The sequence below is a fragment of the Manis javanica genome, chromosome 2 (assembly GCF_040802235.1).
Source record: "Manis javanica isolate MJ-LG chromosome 2, MJ_LKY, whole genome shotgun sequence".
Taxonomy (NCBI): domain Eukaryota; kingdom Metazoa; phylum Chordata; class Mammalia; order Pholidota; family Manidae; genus Manis; species Manis javanica.
The window spans coordinates 226925492-226945032 of NC_133157.1; the positions used below are offsets into that span (position 1 = coordinate 226925492).

The 19541-nt window shown below is 45.7% G+C and overlaps 1 protein-coding gene across 5 annotated transcripts; it reads right to left on the reverse strand.

The window, feature by feature from the left end:
- Positions 1–202: 202 nt before the first annotated feature.
- Positions 203–16488, reverse strand: ZNF16 (zinc finger protein 16). Of its 5 annotated transcripts, none has more exons than XM_017654652.3 (3): positions 15264–16488; positions 12149–12350; positions 203–2329 (listed from the first exon to the last, which is right to left on the reverse strand). In XM_017654652.3, the coding sequence occupies exons 1-3, from the start codon at positions 15615–15617 to the stop codon at positions 489–491; spliced, it is 2397 nt and encodes a 798-aa protein (XP_017510141.2). In that variant the 5' UTR covers positions 15618–16488; the 3' UTR covers positions 203–488. The 5 variants fall into 5 exon arrangements, with proteins under 5 accessions (XP_017510141.2, XP_017510143.1, XP_017510142.1 ...); XM_017654654.3 differs by having other exon boundaries at positions 15514–16482; XM_017654653.3 differs by having other exon boundaries at positions 15444–16482.
- Positions 16489–19541: the final 3053 nt, after the last annotated feature.

A 19541-nucleotide genomic window follows, 5' to 3' on the forward strand; every position in this document is an offset into this window, starting at 1 on the left:
AGAGGAGTCTCGTGTCCAGTGACTGGACAGCAGGGACAAAAAGGGGAGGAACTGGGGATAGTGAGTATGTGCCACCTGAGAGAGGGTGATGGCAAGCAGACCCAAAACCCTCTGAACCCACTCTGACATGAAGACCCAGATCACAGACAGTGACAAAGGGCTCACTCTTCATGACTAATCACCAAATAAGACTTACTGTGGGAACCATGAACCAAGTGCAGTTTACTTTTCGGGTCATGTCTGGTTACAGTAATCAACTCTACTCCCAAATATGCAGCCTCTATAGTCTTTCCCCTACTGACAAACAAGGCATCTGACAACCAAATGTACAAACAAGAAAGAAATGAGGTCACGTGAGGTGGAGCAATGGAGGGCCAGGAGGGTCCCGGCTCTGCAGACAGAGGGACGCAGGATGGAGGGCAGCTGAGTGGCCAGGCCTCATGCCTGGGAGGAGGGGCCGGGGTAGCCAGAGAGGAAGCCGTCCGGCTTCACTGCCTGGTGTGGACCAGCTGGTGCTTGACCAGCTTGGACCGCTGACTGAAGGCCTTTCCGCAGGCAGCACACTCGTGGGGCTTCACACCGGTGTGGATGCGCTGGTGCTGGATGAGGACGGAGCGCTGGCTGAAGGCCTTCCCACACTCATGGCACTTGTAGGGCCTCTCGCCGGTGTGGATTATTTGATGCTGAATGAGGTGTGAGCTCTGGCTGAAGCCCTTCCCACACTCGACACACGTGTACGGCTTCTCTCCAGTATGAACTTTCTGGTGGTGAATGAGGTTTGAGCTTCGGTTGAAGGCTTTACCACACTGGTTACATTCATGGGGTTTCAATCCATTATGAATCCTCTGATGCTGAATGAGAGTTGAGCTCTGGCTGAAGGTCTTCCCACACTCAGTGCATTCATAGGGCTTCTCTCCCGTGTGAACTCGCTGGTGCAGGATAAGGTTGGAGCTGCGGCTGAACGTCTTCCCACACTCGTGGCACTCGTAGGGCTTCTCACCTGTGTGCACACCCTGGTGCTGAACGAGGGCTGAGCTGTGGCTGAAGGCCTTCCTACAGACACCACATGCATAGGGCTTCTCTCCCGTGTGGATTATCTGGTGCTTTCTGAGCACTGAGCTGTAACTGAAGGCCTTTCCACACACATCACACACGTGCGGCTTCTCCCCAGTGTGGATTCTCCGGTGCTGAATGAGGCTGGAGCTCTGGCTGAAGGCCTTCCCACAGTCAGGGCATTTATAGGGCTTCTCTCCTGTATGGACCCTGTGGTGCTTGATGAGGTTGGAGACGCGGCTGAATGGCTTGCCACATTCACTGCACGTGTATGGCCTCTCCCCCGTGTGGACCCTCTGATGCTTCCTCAGATGCGAGCTCTGGCTGAAAGCCTTCCCACACTCCCCACACTCAAATGGCTTCTCACCTGTGTGGACCCTGTGGTGTTTGATGAGGTTGGAGCTCCGCCGGAAGGCCTTCCCGCATTCACTGCACACATACGGTTTCTCCCCAGAATGGACCCTTTGGTGCTGGACCAGGTTGGAGCTCCGCCGGAAAGCTTTCCCGCACTCCCCACATGCATAGGGCCTCTCGCCTGCATGGACCCTCTGGTGCTTTTTGAGGCTGGAACTCTGGTGAAAGGCCTTCCCACACTCACTGCATGCATAAGGCTCTCTGCTGTGGTCACCCCTGTGCCTCATGAGGTCCGAGTGTGCATGGAAGGCTTTCCCGCACTCCTCGCAGGTGTAGGGCTTCTCGCCCATGTGACACTGCAGATGACTTTTAAGAAGTGAGTTCTGGCTGAAGGATTTTCCACACACGCTACACATGAAGGACTTCTGTCCAGTGTGGGTTATCTGATGCTGTATGAGATCAGGGTTTCCTCTGAAGGTTTTCCCACATGCATTACATATAAGCGGGCTTTCAGCTGGGCAGAGTGCCTCATGGCTAGTTAGGCTTGCACTGTGTTGGAAGCTGGGGCTGCACACATACACACCTGGCCTCTCTCCCATAGGCATTGCCTGGAAGGTCCCTGGGCTTGGGCTCAGACCAAAGCTGCTCTCAAAATCACCACAGTCCAACTCTTTCTCCCCCAGGGGGCTCCAGAGAGGCACAGCCACTGGTGTGAGGCACCCCTCTGGGCAGAGGGGCTGTGCCTGCCTCTTGTCAGGAGCCCCCCACGCCCTTCCCAGTGCTCCATCACAGGGCTCCCCAAGCCCAGGACCCTGGGAAGCATTGCTGGAACTGTTTTCTGATATTTCTGCCTGTGATTCCAAATCCTCAGGAAGTTCTTCCTTCTGGAGAAACACCTTGCCCTCAGTCCTGGTGTCCCAATCTGAAATGACAAATACAGTCACTTGGAGGGAAAGAGGAAGATATACAGAGAGGAGTCTGGGCGTGTGGGACCCACTGGGGGTGGTGGTCCCCAATCTCTTGAGGGGGCTGCAACTTTCAGAATCAGCATTCTGTCTCCCTGCCTTGTCTGGACACTTGTCCTTGGAGCTACCAGTGATCTCAATGCAGATATTTGCTCAGCCTGTCTGCCTGTCATGCCCATTCATCTGTGGTTCACTGTGTGGCACCCTGGCTGAAAACCATGCATGCTCGCCCTCTGCACGGAGCCTGCACCAGGCCTCTCCTGCAGAATGTGCCTACGTGGCCAGCTTGCAGACATGGGTGCTCTGTTGTTCTCCTGCTGAACCCTGGGCAGACCTGTCATCATAGGCTGCACATGGACGACCATGTTTCCAATGGGAGCCCCAGAGCCCCTCCAGGTCAGAAGGCCTGGCTCTGGAGCCCTGAGGGCATGTCCACATGTGGCTGGGCTCCCAGAAGGAGAAGGCTGCCACAGGAAACGAGGGTCTGGACAGGGTGGCCCGGGGCTTGTTATGCCCTCTGTTGACCGCAGCAACTGATCCAGGGAGCCCTCCACCCTCTTCTGGCTGGATGTGGGGAAGGAAACAGAGGGGCTGACATACACAGGAAGCTGCAGTTTCCCACGAAGGGTCAGAGGGCCCATTCTAGGCTTGGTGGCTGTATGGTCTGTCACATGGTCTGTTTTGCTATAAGCCTTAAAGAACCCCCAAACCGTTCTTTGCTTGCAGGCCTAAAAAAGCCATCAGCTAGCTGGATCTGGCCTGGGGGCCATAGTTTTCTGACCCAAGATGAAGACAAAGTCACTGGTGTGGCTCAAGAGTCGGGGACAATGGGAAATGGTTTTTGAGCCTGAGCCACTGCTGACCTGGAGGTCTTTTATTGAGACAGGAAACAAAAGTGAGTCTGGTGGGTGAGGATGGTGAGAGCTGTTAAATTTGATGTGACTCTTCTCAGTAACCTAAGAACTATCAGAAAAAATAAAATTCCTCTTTTGAAATAAAATACAAAACCAGAAATATGGTTTCCCTTAAGAAAATCTTAAACACAGTAAAATTTGGGTAAAAAAGCAAAGGAAAAGATTTGAAGGCAAGTGAAGTTGCTTGGTTTTCACTACCCCGACTGTGACACCAAGTGGAGAAGAGGGTGAGTACTCTGAGGCCTTCTAGAACATGATAAACCTATTAGTATTTCACAAGAGAAAACACTCACTAAAGACCCTTATGCTTAGTGGCTTCCAGGTTTGTGAAGAACAGCTTAGGTGAGTATGCAAGTCAAAGCTATGCTGTGTGAATGCCACGTTTCCATGGCTCACTGGCTGTTGCTGGTGGCTCAGCAGTGACCTCACCGAGCCATCCTCCTTATGGACCCCAAGTGGCAGTGCACACTTGTATGGAGGCTCCACTAGTCTTCCATCTCTCCCAGTGGCTTTTGTTTTCATTTTACTTAAAAAAAATTTAAGTTGAAATCCACAAACATAAAATTAACTGTTTTAAATGAACAACTCAGTAGCATTTAGTACATTTACAGTGTTGTGCAATCATCACCTCTATGTAGTTCCAAACATTTCCACCACACCCTCACCTCTCTCTTATAGTTTATTTATCTCCATCTCTCTCTCTCTCTCTCCCCAGTTCCTGCCAACTGTCACTCTGTATTTTGTTTCCATGCATTTACCTATTCCTGACATCTCATATGAATGGAATTGTTTATGTGACATTTTCACTTAGCCTAATATTTTTGCAGGTTCATCCACACTGAAGCATGTATCAATGCTTTATTCCTTTTAATGGCTTAATAATATTACATTGTGTAGATATACTACATTTTGTTTATCCAGTCATCCAACGATGGACATCTGGGCTATTTGCACCTTTTGGCTACTGTGAATAGTGCTTCTACGAACATGATATACATATGAGTACCTGTCTTCAATTCTTTGGGTATGTATCTACCAGTGGAATTGCTGGGTCATATGGTAATGCTGTTTAAGCTTTTAAGGAGCCACCAAATTGTTTTCCACAGTGGCTGTGGCATTTTACATTCTCATCAGCAATACACCAGGGTTCCAATTCTTGCACATTTCTGGAAACACTGGTTATTCATTTTAGAATTACAACCATCTTAGTGAGTGTGAAATAGTAATCTATTGTGGTTTTGATTTGCATTTCTCAAATGACTAATGAATTATAGCATCTTTTCATTTGCTTCTTGGCCATTTGTATATTTTCTTCAGAGAAATGTTTATTCATGTCCTTTGCCCATTTTGAAATTGGGTTGTCTTTTGTTGTTGAATTCTAAGACATCTTTACATATTATAGGGACTAGACTCTTGCCAGATAGACGATTTGCAAAGTTTCTCCCATTTTGTAGGATGGCTTTTCACATTCATGATAATGTGCTTAGCTGTCCAAGAGTTTTTGTATTTTGATGAAACCCAGTTTACCTATCTTTGTCTTTTATTACTCATGCTTTCAGTGTCATATCTAAGAATCCACTGCCAATCTCAAGGTTATGGAAGGTATCACCTGTTTTCTTCTAAGAGTTCTATGATTTTAGTTCATGTATTTATGTTGTTTGACTATTTTGAATTAACTTTTGTATGTGGCATGAGGTACAGATCCAAGTTCATTTTTTTGCACTTGGGTATCCACTTGTCCCAGCACCACCTGTTAAAAATCGATTGATGTGTGGGTTCATTTTGGACTCTCAATTCTATTCCACCGATCTATGTCAGCACCAAATTGTTCTGACTACTGCAGCTTTGTAGTACGTTTTGAAACTGGGAAATATGAGTCTTCTGACTTTGTTCTTTTTCAAGCTTGTTTTGGCTACTTGGGAACCCTTTTAATTCCACATGAATTTGAGGATTGACTTCTCCATTTCTGCAAAAAAGGCTGTTAGGATTTTGATAGGGACTGTACTGAATCTGTAGATTTCTGGGACAGCACTGACATTTTAACACTGCTAAAATCCAATCTGTGGGTATGGGATGACCTTCCAATTATCAGGGTTTTCTTGAAGCTGCTTTGGCGATGCTTTATAGTTCTCAGCAAACAAGTCTTTTGCCTCCTCTAGGTGGGATCATGTTTTATGCAAATAGAGACAGTTTTACTTCTTCCTCCCAATTTGGATGCCTTTTCTTTCTTTTTCTTGCCTGGCTGCTCTGGTTAGAGCTTCCAGTACAATGCTGAATATCACTTGTAAAAATGGGCATGTTTTTTGACCTTAGGGGAAAAGCCTTTAATCTTTTACTTCTGTGTATGCTGTTAGCTGTGGGATTTTCATGAATGCCATTTATCATGTTGAGGAGGTTCTCTTGTATTATGAGTTTCCTGAGTGTTTCTATCATGAAAGGGTCTTTGATTTTGTCAAATACTTTTGAAGCATCAATTGAAATGATTATGATTTTTCTTCCTCATTCCATTAACATGGCAAATGACACAGATTGGGCTTTTGTGGAACCACCCTTGTATTCCTCTGTTACATTCACTTGGTGATGGGACAAAATACTTTCAATATGCTGCTGCTTTCAGTTTGCTAGTATTTTGTTGAGGATTTTTTTAACAAGTAAGCCATAAAAGATCTTGACATGCAATTTTCTTCTCCTGTGTTGTTTTCATCTGGCTTTCCTTCTCCTCTATATTTTGGAAGTCTGAGAAAAGACAGTATTAATTCTTGATATGTTTCATAGAATTTACCAGTGAAGCCCTTTTCTTTGTTGGGAGGTTTTTAAGTTACTGACTGAATCTTTGTTACAGGTCTGTTCAGATTTTCTACCTTTTCTTGAGTCACTCTTGGTAATCTTTCATCTAGGCCATCTAATTTGCTGGGGTATAACTGCTAACAGTATTCCTTATACATCTTTTACTTCTGTAAGATGAGTAGTTATGTCATTTTCATTTCAGATTTTTGTTATTTGTGTCTTCTCTTTTTTCTTTGTCAACTCAAAGCCCTGTCAATTTTATTGACCTTTTCAAAACACCAACTTTTATTTCATTGATTTCTTTCTTTCTTTCTTTTTATTACACTCTATCTCTGCTCTAATGTTTATTATTTCCGTCCTGTTGTTAGGGTGGGATTACTTTGCTCTTCTTTTTGTAGTTCCTTAAGCTGTAAAGTTAGGTTACTGATTTAATATCTTTCTTCCATTTTAATGTAGGTTTTCACTGCTATAAATTTCCCCTTTGGCACTGCCTTTCCTGAATCCCTAAGTTTTAATATTTTGTGTTTTTGTTTTCATTTGTCTGTAGGTATTTTCTAATTTCCCTTGCGATTTATTCTTTGACCCACTGGTTAAGAGTGTGTTTTATTTCTACATATTTGTGAATTTTCCGATTTTTCTGCTGTTATTGGTTGGAGATGATTCTTTGCCTGATTTCAATCTTTCAAAATTTATTTAGACTGGTTTTGAAGCCTAACATATGGTCTATGATGGAGAATGTTCCATGTGCACTTGGAAGAATATGTATCTTCTCCTTTGGGTGGAGTGTCTATTAGGTCTATTTAGTTTATAGTGTTGTTCAAGTTCCCTATTTCATTACCAATCATCTGTCTAGATGCTCTATCCATTTTTGGAAGTGAGGTATTGCAGCCTTCAACTATTATTGGAGAACTATCTATTTTTCACTTAAAATCTGTTTTCTTCCTATGTTTTGGAGCTCTTTCTGGTATATGTTTGTAATCACTTTATCTTCTTGATGAATTGACCCTTTTATCAATATATGCTTTTTTCTCTCACACATTTTTTTACTTTGATATTAGTACAGTCACCCCAGCTCTCTTCTGGTGACTATTTGAACACAATATCTTTTTTCACCTTTCATTTTTAATGTATTTGAGTCTTTGGATCTTCTTGAGCAAGCTTCTTGTAAACAGCATATAGTTGGACCATGCTTTTGTCATTCTGTTAATATCTACCTTTTGACTGGGGAGCTTAAACAATTTTAAGTAATTACTTACAAGGAAGGACTTGCTTCTGCTACTTTGTTATTTGTTTTTGGTATTTTTTACCTTATTTTATTTTATTTTCTTTCTTTATTTTTTATTTTGGTATCATTAATCTACAATTACATGAAGAACATTACGTTTACTAGGCTCCCCCCTTCACCAAGTCCCCCCCACATACCCCTTCACAGTCACTGTCCATCAGCGAAGTAAGATGCTGTAAAATCACTACTTGTCTTCTCTGTTGTACAGCCCTCCCTGTGTACCCCCACACCCACACTATACAAGCTAATCGTAATACCCCCTTTCTTTTTCCTCCACCCTTGTCCCTCCCTTCCCACCTATTCTCCCCAGTCCCTTTCCCTTTGGTAACTATCAGTCCATTCTTGGGTTCTGTGATTCTGCTGCTGTTTTGTTCCTTCAGTTTTCCTTTGTTCTTATACTCCACATATGAGTGAAATCATTTGGTACTTGTCTTTCTCCACCTGGCTTATTTCACTGAGCATAATACCCTCTAGCTCCATCCATGTTGTTGCAAATGGTAGGATCCGGTTTTTTCTTACGGCTGCGTAATATTCCACTGTGTATATGTACCACATCTTCTTTATCCATTCATCTACTGATGGACACTTAGGTTGCTTCCATATCTTGGCTATTGTAAATAGTGCAGTGATAAACATAGGGGTGCATCTGTCTTTTTAAAACCGGAGTGCTGCATTGTTAGGGTAAATTCCTAGAAGTGAAATTCCTGGGTCAAATGGTATTTCTATTTTGAGCATTTTGAGGAACCTCCATACTGCTTTCCACAATGGTTGAACTAATTTACATTCCCACCAGCAGTGTAGGAGGGTTCCCCTTTCTCTACAACCTTGCCAACATTTCTTGTTGTTTGTCTTTTCTATGATGGTGATCCTTACTGGTGTGAGGTGATATCTCATTGTGGTTTTAATTTGCATTTCTCTGATGACAAGCAATGTGGAGCATCTTTTCATGTGTCTGTTGGCCATCTGAATTTCTTCTTTAGAGAACTGTCTATTCAGCTCCTCTGCCCATTTTTTAATTGGTTATTTGCTTTTTGTTTGTTGAGGTGGGTGAGCTCTTTATATATTTTGGATGTCAACCCTTTATTGGATCTGTCATTTATGAATATATTCTCCCATACTGTAGGATACCTTTTTGTTCTATTGATGGTGTCCTTTGCTGTACAGAAGCTTTTTAACTTGATATAGTCCCATTTGTTCATTTTTGCTTTTGTTTCCCTTGCCTGGGGAGATATGTTCATGAAGAAGTCACTCATGTTTATATCTAAGAGATTTTTGCCTATGTTTTTTTCTAAGAGTTTTATGGTTTCATGACTTACATTCAGGTCTTTGATCCATTTTGAATTTACTTTTGTGTATGGAGTTAAACAGTGATCCAGTTTCATTCTCTTACATGTAGCTGTCCAGTTTTGCCAACACCAGCTGTTGAAGAGGCTGTCATTTCCCCATTGTATGTCCATGGCTCCTTTATCTTATATTAATTGGCCATATATGTTTGGGTTAATATCTGGAGTCTCTATTCTGCTCCACTGGTCTGTGGCTCTGTTCTTGTGCCAGTACCAAACTGTCTTGATTACTGTGGCTTTGTAGAGCTTGAAGTGGGGGAGCGAGATCCCCCCCCACTTTATTCTTCCTTCTCAGGATTGCTTTGGCTATTCGGGGTCTTTGATGGTTCCATATGAATTCTTGAACTATTTGTTCCAGTTCATTGAAGAATGCTGTTGGTAATTTGATAGGGATTGCATCAAATCTATATATTGCTTTGGGCAGATGGCCAAGATATTTTGGCCATTATTTCTTCAAATATTCTTTCTGCCCCTTTCTTTCTTGGACTCCCAAGATGTGTATGTTAGTTCACACGTATCCCATAGGCCTGTTGGGCTCTGCTCACTTTTCTCTGACCTTTTTACTTTCTGCTCCTCAGACTGGATAATTTCAATGGTTCTATCTGCAAGTTCACTGATTCTTTCTATTGCCTACTCATATCTGCTGTTGAAACCCTTTAATGCATTTTTCATTTCCATTATTGTATTTTACAGTTCCAGAATTTGTTTTTCATAATTATGTAAATATAAAATTGTACATTACAATTATGTAAGTTTAAAATAAAAATTATATTGGTATTCTCATTTTGTGTAGTTGACCTTTGAACAACAAAGGTTTGAGCACTGCAGGTCCTTTTATACATGGATTTTTTTCAATAAATACATTGGAAAATTTTCTTAAGATTTGTGACAAGTTGAAAAACATTTTTTTTCCATAGCACATTTGATTCTAATAAAGTATAATACAAGTACCCTACAAAATATATGTTGATCAGCTGTTTATCATCAGTAAGGCTTCTAGCCAAACACTATTAATAGTTATTTTTTTGGGAATTCAAAAATTATACCTTGATTTTCAACTGTGGGGAGGTTGGCACCTCTATCTCCAGTCCTAAGACCCTTGTTGTCTAAAAGTCATTGGTACATCACTTACCTGATTTCTTTTAGTTCTTTCAGCACTTTGAAACAGTCTGTCACGTATCTGTGCTCTTTCAGGGACACTTCTGCCAACTAATATTTTTCCTTGGAATGGGCTAGACACCATAGTATTCTGCTTCTTTTTATTCTTTGTGATTTTTTTGTTGTTGTTAAAAACCAGGCATTTGAATTTATCCTATCCCTTAGAGTCTGTGAATCAGAGTCTCTTCCTCCTCTAGGGTTTGTTATTCTTGATTGTTAAAGGCTACAGTCATTAGTCACTTAGTGACTTTCCAAACTATTTTTGCAAAGACTGCATTCCTTGTCATGTGTGGTCACTGAGGTCTCTGTTTCTTTAGCTTGAGTTCAGCTCGTGTATTAAGAGATTTCTTTGAACTCTGATAGTCTAAGAAAAGTCATATACCTCCTCCCAGTCTTTGCAGATTGGCTCTGTGCTGGGGCTCTACTTTAGCACTATACCTCTGACAACTTTCTGCTTTCTGAGCCTAGTGATCAACCAGAGATGAAGCTATGGTCTTCATAGTTTTTCTGAGCGCACATCCCATCCTGGGCATGTACGCAGCTTGCTAAATTCCCCAACATACAAGGGTGCTTTTGAATGCCCTAATTTCCCCAGCTTTCTCTTCTAGGCTTTAGATGGTTGAATGTCCTGTTAACTGATATCCCAGGGGACTGTGGGGTTTTAGTTTGCCTTACAGTATTTTTGAGCCCACTGCTTTTCTGCCTTAAGTTCTGAGTTAGGGAAAGTCAGCACTTTGAATCAATTCTTCATCCAACTCCACACAAGTCAGAACAGACAGAATAATCTCTGAGTAAGGTCTGCTTTGCTCTCTCTGCAGCCAGGGACCAGGGTCCCTACAGGGAATACAGGCAGCTCACTTCAAGACTGCTGCCTAGTCAGGGAGTGTTTGGGGCATAAGCAAGTGAGAGCACTGTAAAGCTTTCCTACCATTTTAAAGTTGTCCTTTTCTTGATTTAGAATTCCCTTGGTTGCTGTAAAACTGACTTGTTTCCAGATTTCTGAAAAAGCTGGTCCTGGCAGTTTTTTTTTTTTAATGTTTATGTGGAAGAAGGGATGTTTCCCTATATCAACATTTTGCTCTGCTTTTTAAACATGAGCCACCATCAACCTATTTTTTTTTTTCCCAAGGAGCAAGGTCCTGGCATCCCTCACCATTCTCTGCTAGTTGGTCAATATTCTGCCTCTGCCTGGGGGAGTCAGCCAGCCTGTCTCTCAGAGCCACTTCATGGGACCTAGTCACGTCTCTCACCCTAATCGTCCCCCTGCCCCAGCACACCTAGAGCTGCCCTGCATGTCTCTGCCTGTTGGGGGAGGTCATGGGGAGGATGCGACCGCTGGTTCATCGGTGAGCTGGACCAGGCCATCGGGGCTTCTCGGCCCAACTCTGCCCTTGGGACGCACACTCTTCCCTGCTCTCAGTGGTTGGCTCTTGGGCACAGCCTTGGAATGGTATGGTATTGAGACCACCTGAATGGTATATGTGACTGAGCCCAGTTAAGGTTTCTACATAAACTTTCTAAGATTTGACAGGTGGTTGTAGAAATCTTGCAGCCACTCAAGATAAGCCTTTTAGATTCCCTTACTTATTAAATCTGTCACCCACCCAACTGGAGCAGTCTGCCTCTTTATTTGGTCTCTTCTTGCCCTGCATATGCGGGGGCCGGTTTCAATTACACCCAGGAAGCTCCTGGGGCTTGTGAATCAACACTGCATTTAGCCCAGCCTTTGGCCACACAGGGTCTGCCAGGGTACTCTGCCCAGATATTCTGAGTATAATGGTAGCTCCCACGGAGGTAACAGTCCCTCTTGTAAAACAGCTACCATCAGATCCCAGTAAGGAAAGCTAACACTGAGGAAGCATCCTGATCACTGCTGAGAGGTCATAGAAGAGGTGAGTTTAGTGAGGGGGGTCTTCAGGAAGGACCCTCTGGAAGGGTTTTAAAGGAAATGGGAGCAGCTGTGAAGTGCAGCCAGGAGGGAGCAGGGCGAAGGCCTGAATTAGGGCAGAGCCCTGAGGGTAGGGAACCAGCATCAGCTTGGTGGTCGGGCTGGGCTGGTGCCTACCACGTTTCACCCCTTTGTGTCACGTGGGATACTGTCCTGCTCAGGGCAGCAGGGAAGCCACGACCCAGGCCTACTTCCTCTCCGATCTTCAGCCTTGGCCCCTAAAGTCCATAAGGTACCCTACCCCTAATGACGACATACGTACTTCCTGGGGTTAAGTGCAGGGTGATATGGACAAAGTACCTCCAGAATAAGGGCACCAGTGGGGAACTCACTCCCAGTACCTGGCTGCTGATGGTGAGGGCTGGTTCCTGGCTCAGTTATGCCATAGCGGAGGGGACCACAGAATGAAGATCCAGGATGGGTCACAGCAGGAGCATCACTCACACAGGCCTGGGCTTCGGGGATCCAGGGGAACAGTCCAGGAACCGAGGGTTCCATTTCTGCCTCTTCGGGGCGAGCTCGGAGGCTGGGCATGGCTGGAATCTGGAGACCAGCAAGGATGCAGGTTAGTGTGCAGAGGCGCTAGCTCTATGGACCCATCCTCCCATCAGGCAGGGTCTCTTCCTCCATGCCAGCAGCCTGAGACCCTAGGAGGGCCTTGTGCAGGGTCTCAGATTCCACACTCCCTTATCCACAAGGACACAGACTCATGACCAGAGCTACAGATGGGAAGAGGCAAGATGCTGACTCTACTGCAAGGGGCTTATACAATGTCCTGTGGGCATGACCTGAAAGGGCCCAGGCCTTCCATGAAAGAAGAGCCCGCATGAAGCCTGCACCTGCCGCAGGGCCACCCCTCTGGTTTCTGACACAGTGCTCTGAAGGTGAACCACCAGACCCACTCACAGGGGAGCAGGAGCTCCAGAAACTGGGCAGCTGGGGCAGCCTGTGCTACAGATGTGCACACAGTCATTGCAGTGCCTTCCCAGTGCTCAGTTCTAACTGAAATGTACCCCCAGCAGCATCCACAGTGGCTGTCCTCCCACTGCACCAGTGGCTTCCTTCTGTACCTACACCAACTTCCTCAGTTAATTTGTCTTGCCCTGAGGCATCAACACCCCTTATCCTGTAAAGACTCCCAAACTTGGGCTCATCTCCAGCCCTAACTGCTCCCTCTGACTAGGAGATGGGAGATTCCCATCTGGACACATCTTGGGACTCCCATATGGACCAAGTTACTGATTCCTCCCACCCTCCCACTGTCCCATCTCTGCAAATTCACTATGCCCTGCCCAGTGGCCCACCTAGGAGGGGGTTACACCACCCAGCCCCTTATTCACACTGCACTATTGACAAGAACCAATGACCCCTCTACCCTTTGCTCTGCTTTTTAAACATCAGGTGGAGACAAGGCAGGAAATGTTGGCAGAAGCCCACTGTGGCCACTGCCTGCGAACCTACAGACAGGATTTCTCCTGATGGGCACATGGTTTCAGTTTCCCAAACACCTACCACATGTCAGGGTCTGTTCTGGGGATGGTGCAAGGGTAAAGGAGTGACCACTGTCTTTGTGGATCTCAGTGGGGAGACATGATAGCAGATCCATCAGTGAGATAGGCAAGTGTTCTGTGCATAGAGAAGTGTAAGCCCTGACAGTGTTTTTTTCTTTCCTTTTTTTGTAATGCAAGTGCCAGACCTAAGCTTTGATTGCCAAGGTGTCCACTTCAGAAAGGGCTATCTCAAACACACTGCCAGCCCTAGATAAAAAGCCAGGCCACCTCCTTCCACTGAAGCTCTTTTGTTTTAGAAATCTTGGTTGATTATAACTGACCATTTGGGCCACTTGTTTTTTTTCTCCTCTTCTGGCATTTTAAATTCCCTGTTTCAAATTCACCAATAAAGGGTGAGTCCAGGAAACTGGAGGCCCCCTACCCAACTTGGCCCCAATAAAACAGAACCTCAGGCCTGTGCTTTTTTTTCTCTACTGGTTGCGTGGCCTTAAGTATGCTGTGTAATTCATAGGTCTTTTAAGTAATTAGCCTTTTTTCTTCAAACCATCTCCTGATGGTTGTTAAAGAGCATCTTGCAATCATAGTAAGAGCTGGTCCAACACAACGCTGGTTATTGACAGGCTGAGACTGGCACCAAACACAGATAGAGCAGAGGAGGGGCGGAGCCCTGGGGGGCATTTAAACCAGGCCCAGAGAAGGGAGCTTAGGCCATGCCTGGTTAGAAAGGTGGGAAAAGGCAGGGGTGAGGGGGGGCAGGTGTGTAGATAAAGCTCAGAGGCAGGATTACTGGGAGACAGGCTATAAGAGACCTCGGTCTCCTGATGAAGGTGATGTACTGGGCCCACGCTTATGGGAGACAGAATAAACAAAACATTTCAGGAAGATTAATGTCACAGATGCTCAGAGGTTGGTGCAGATGAGATTCGAAAAATGAAGAGCAGACTGAAGGCACCCATCCAAGTGACAGCAGATCAGAGCAGATGCTGCTTCCATGAGGGGTGGGGGAATATCCCCTCTCCCTCTCCCAAGGGAAGATTGAATCATCTGCAATATTTTTTCACTGAATTTCATCTTAAAATTATCGGAACTACTATCATTGAATAGGGGCACAGTCACATAGCTCAAAATTCAAAAGGTAAAAAGGACTTCTAGTGAAACATCTCCCAGCCAGCCACCCAGTTCCCCTCCCATTTCTAATGTGCCTTCTAGATTATTCTAAGATTACACAAGCAAACATGTATATGTTCCTTTGCCTTTTTATTATAGATTTTATCAAACTATGCTCATTTTACATCTTGTTTTTCTCACTTTGGTTTATGTGGGATCTTGCCCAGGACAACATAGATGAATCTGTGGAAGACAGAATGCCACCCATGTCCACGTCTTAATCCTGGAACCTATGGATGCACTTCGCTACAAAGCAAGAGACTTTGCAGAAGGAATTAAGGTTATGGGGCTGGATTATCCTAGTGGAATCGACCTAATTACATGAGCCATTGCTGACTCTGAGACTCACAGGTAATGTGCAAAGACTGGGGCCTCCTGGAGCTAAGGACAGTCAGCAATGAAACTACTTCAGCCCAACAACCTCAAAGCATTTTGCCAAGAAGCTTGGAAGCAGATTCTCCTGGCTAAGGGCTCAACCTGGTGCTGAGCAGAGACAAGTGCAAGGATCAGAGCTTCCCGTGCACAGCGGGCACCCACAGGATGGGCACAGCCCCTTCCTTCCGCAGCCCTACTCGCACGGCGGAGAATGAACTCCTTCCTGCGCGGCGCCTTCTCCACCGGAAGGTGAATCGACCACCGACGGGGCCTCCAGGCAGGGCTCCTGGCGCCGAGCGACAACCCACTCCACTCGCGGCTCTGTACAGCTCCCACGTTCGCCGAGTTCCTGGGGCCCCTCCTCCACCCCGGCCCGGGCTCCAGGCCTCAGCTCGCCGCGCACCTGCCTCACCGCTCTGCGGCAGCCTCGCCACGCGGACCCGCAGCCAGACTCGGGGCAGGGCTGCTCGGCCTCCGCTGGGCATCCTACGGAGAGCGGGGCTTCGACCCCGCTCCACAGCCCGCGGCCCTCCGCGCACGGCTCCCACGACCCGCCGCCCGTCCGAGACGAGAGGGCACCCACCGCGGGGGCATCGGAGTCACGCGGGGGAACGGACGGCAGCGAAGAGGATTCTCCCGCGCGAAGCCCCCACCTCCGGTGGTCACTCCGGGAAAGGCGCGCACCCCTGGCCTCAGCGGCCGGCCCCGAGGCCCGCGCCGGAAGTCCCGCCCGACTTCCGGTACGCGGGCCGCCCATCTCGGGCCCGCGCAGTCGCTCTACGCGGCGGGAGGCCAGAGGGACTCGGTAGGTTACCAAGGCCGCTGCCGTCCGGGATGCCGACGCGGTGGCGGCTGCACGCGAGCAGGAAGTGCCGCTGAGACGCGGCCTAGACTCAGGCAGCCGGATGCGGAACAAGCCCCGGAAGACGCGGGGCCGCGCGCTCTGTGGTTCGGGAGGCTGTTGCGCGTGGCTGCAGTGCGGGCGGCCTGAGACCGGGTCCTATAGCAGATTAAACAGTGAGTGCGCAGTACGCAATAAACTGCTGACCAAAACCCCTTAACTATGTAACCTTTGAGTCAAAAATGATTCTATCTGAAAATTAGACTTTATAAAGCGACGAAAGCAAACTTCATCCTCTGGGAACCCAGTGTACAGTGTAAACTATGCATTATTCACTGAATATTTTTTCAGAAAAAAAATGCATAATACATACATTGTATTAAATACCATTAAAGAAGACAAAGCATTCGTCTTAAATCAGTTGAACAATACAATTCTTTGCACCAGCAAGAATGTGACTTAAAAACGAAACGTCTCCGAAATAGCGAAGACGACAGAATACTCGAGAATTTACGAAGATCTCAAAGCTTCTGTGGAGAACACTTTGAAACTTAGTAACAGACACAGATGGTCTGAGTAAATGCAGAGATTTCTTGCTCTTGGATGGAACAGCTTAATAATTCAAAGATGTAAAATTTCCTCCATTTAACCTATAGATTCACTGCAATCCAATTAAAATTCTATTTGGATTTTTAGTAGGAAATCCAGAAAGTCACTGAGGAGACAAATCACCCAACAAAGGGATTGGGGAGATGTAAGAATTGACACGGACGCGAGCTGCCCAGCAGAGAGCTCAGTGTTGGGCTTTTGTACAGGTGGAAATTAGTTGATGATAAAGGGGAACCACAATCAAGGGCAGAAGGATGGGTTTTTTAGTAGTAGGCGTTGAGAAAATGAGCTCACTCAATGGAGGAAACCAGATCCCTGCCTGACAACTCACCTAATGGTAGTCTAAACGGAACGAAAGACTTAAATGCGAACATTAAATAGATGAGATTAGCAGAAAACAATGCACAGGAAATACTTTTGAAACCCTGGGATGGAAGAGATGCTATGCTGATTAGCCATCAGAGAAATGGAAATGAAATGACAATGAGATACCCCTTCACACTGCTGGGCTGGAAAAGTTAGAAGCCTGGATAACACCAGTGATAGCCCTGAAGGTTCATGTATTTCTCATGAAAAGTCTCGAGTTTATATGGCAGGTTCCCCTAGACTGTGGTCAGGTACCCAGGAGCCTCTCTTGAGGATATTCTGCCAGTTGGCTTGGAAGGAAAGAGGAGAACAGATAATAGGGATGACAAGCTGCTTCTGCCACAATTTTTCCATGTGGTGGCTTGCTGTCCCAGGATGCAGCCCCTAGCCAAAAGGAGCAACCCAGAGTCCTGTCCAGTCCCTCTGGCAAGGTGCAGTCTCTCCAAAGGTCTTATAACTATTGTAATTAGAGGGCAAGTTGCCTGCCATACTTCTCAACTTTCAGTGTAGAGGAGAATGGGAAATAAACTCTGCTGACAGTGTCCAAGAGTGATCTAACATGTGGTTGTTGAACACACTGAATAATTATTTCAAATGCAAAGTTTTCACACATGTGTAAGCCAGCCTATCAATCAACTCTGTGCAGGGTGTGCTGTCCTACAATGGGCACCTTCACATGAATGCTGGGGGCCCTCTCCCTAGCAGGGCAGGGAGCTCTGGAACAATGCCCTGGTGCCCAGATCAGCTCTGTGGGGAGCTCCCTGGGCCCTGCGCCTCACCAGGTCTGACTGAAACTCTGGGGAGTCTCCTCGTCAGGAACCCCATGCCTGTCTTCAAGGAATGTGAAGCCACCTTGGCTGGGCCTGCCCAGCTGTGCAGGGGCTTCCTGACAGCTGGGGGTCTCATCAGCTTCCTGTCTGCACTCTCCCATTCAGCTCCACATGAAGAGGCCCCACCTAGACATGGGTTTAAGCCTGATGACTCTTCTTTTTTTTTTTATTAAGGTATCATTGATACACAATCTTATGAAGGTTTGACATGAGCAACATTGTGGTTACTACATTCACCCACATTATAAAGTCCCCCCACATACCCATTATCTTCTCTGTGCTGTACTGCCTTCCCTGTGACCCCAACTACATTATGTGTGATAATCGTAGTGCTCTTTAATTCTCTTCTCCCACCCTCCCCACCTGCCCTCCCCACCCTCTTTCCCTTTGGTAACTGCCTGTATTTATTTATTAGCCTCTATGTGCTCACCATCCCCCTCATCCTCCCGACCCCATTCCCAGCCTCCAGGACAAGGAGGCATTATTGAAGCCACATGCGCTGCCAAGCTCGGGTGTGAAGGATGTGCCTGACTTTGGCTATTCATCTATCAAATATTTACAGAAATTACCTACCTCATGTAAGACAAGCCTCCCCCCACCCCCGGTGGGCAGGGCCATCTCATGGGCATTAGATCTATGCAGTCACAGGGTTCTGTGCTTGGAAGGGCTGGTGCTTAGTTTAATGCCGGAATGACCCCTGTTATCTGGCTAAGAACTCTTAGTATTTGGGAGGAATGTGGGTGTGAGTAAAACTGTAACAGTTCCAGAGTATCTCGCCTGGAGTTAGAACATTTGCATATCCTCGGGTGGAGAGAAGTTCATCTCCATGTCAATGGATAATTACCTGGGCAACTGAGGGTAGGTCTGAACCTGAGAGTTTAAGGGAGGGGCTGGTTTGCTTCCTTCTGGAGCAGTGGGGAGAGAGACGGCGCTGGACTACAGTTTGTAAGCAATAAATGGGTTTTAAACTCGATTTCTTCCTTTGACTGATTTTGATTTTTAGAGGTATTTTGCCCTGGGACTTCCTTTCCCCGGACTTACACCAGGAGTAGTTATTTATTTGTTTTTTTTCTGTGTGTGTGTGTGTGTTTTTATTAATTAATTAATTAATTTTGTTGTCATTAATGTACAGTGACATGAAGAATATTATGTTTACTAGGGTCCCCCCTTCACCAAATCCCCCCCACAAACCCTATTACAGTACTGTTCATCAGCATAGTAAGATGCTGTAGAATCACTACTTGTCTTCTCTGTGTTGCACAGCCCTCCCCGTGCTCCCCCCCACATTATATATGCTAATTGTAATGTCCTCTTTCTTTTTCCCCATCCTTAGCCCTCCCTTCCCTCCCTTTCTCCCCAGTCCCTTTCCCTTTGGTAACCGTTAGTCCATTCTTAGCTTCTATGATTCTGCTGCTGTTTTGTTCCTTCAGTCTTTCTTTGTTCCTATAGTCTTTGGGTTTGAGGTGAGTCTCTTGTAAGTAGTATAGAGATGGGTCTTGCTTTTTTATCCATTCTATTATTCTGTGTCTTTTGATTGGTGCATTCAGTCCATTTACATTTAGGGTGATTATTGAAAGATATGTACTTATTGCCATTGCAGGCTTTAGATTCATGGTTGCCAAAGGTTCAAGGTTAGCCTCTTTAGTATCTTACTGCCTAACTTAACTCACTTATTGAGCTATTTTAGACACTGTCTGGTCATCCTTTATTTTTCTCCCTTCTTATTCCTCCTCCTCCATTCTTTATATGTTGGGTGTTTTATTCTGTGCTCTTTTGTGTTTTCTTTAACTGCTTTTGTGGGTAGTTGATTTTATTTTTTGCCTTTAGTTAGTATTTGGTTGGTTTGCTTTCTTTGCTGTGATTTTATTTTCTCTGGTGACATCTGTTTAGCCTTAGGGGTGCTCCCATCTAGAGCAGTCCCTCTAAAATACCCTGTAGAGGTGGTTTGTGGGAGGCAAATTCCCTCAACTGTTGCTTGTCTGGAAATTGTTTAATCCCTCCTTCATATTTAAATGATAATCGTGCTGGATACAGT

Bases quoted from the DNA above. Each gene is read 5' to 3' on its own strand.
- ZNF16 (XM_017654652.3), bottom strand. From the start codon at position 15,617: ATGGGCGGCCCGCGTACCGGAAGTCGGGCGGGACTTCCGGCGCGGGCC. The intron at 12,351-15,263 runs GTGCGCGGCGAG...GCTGGTCTCCAG, and splicing joins GCCGCAGAGCGGTGAGGCAG to ATTCCAGCCATGCCCAGCCT. The intron at 2,330-12,148 runs GTACTGGGAGTG...TTGTCATTTCAG, and splicing joins CCCTCACCATCAGCAGCCAG to ATTGGGACACCAGGACTGAG.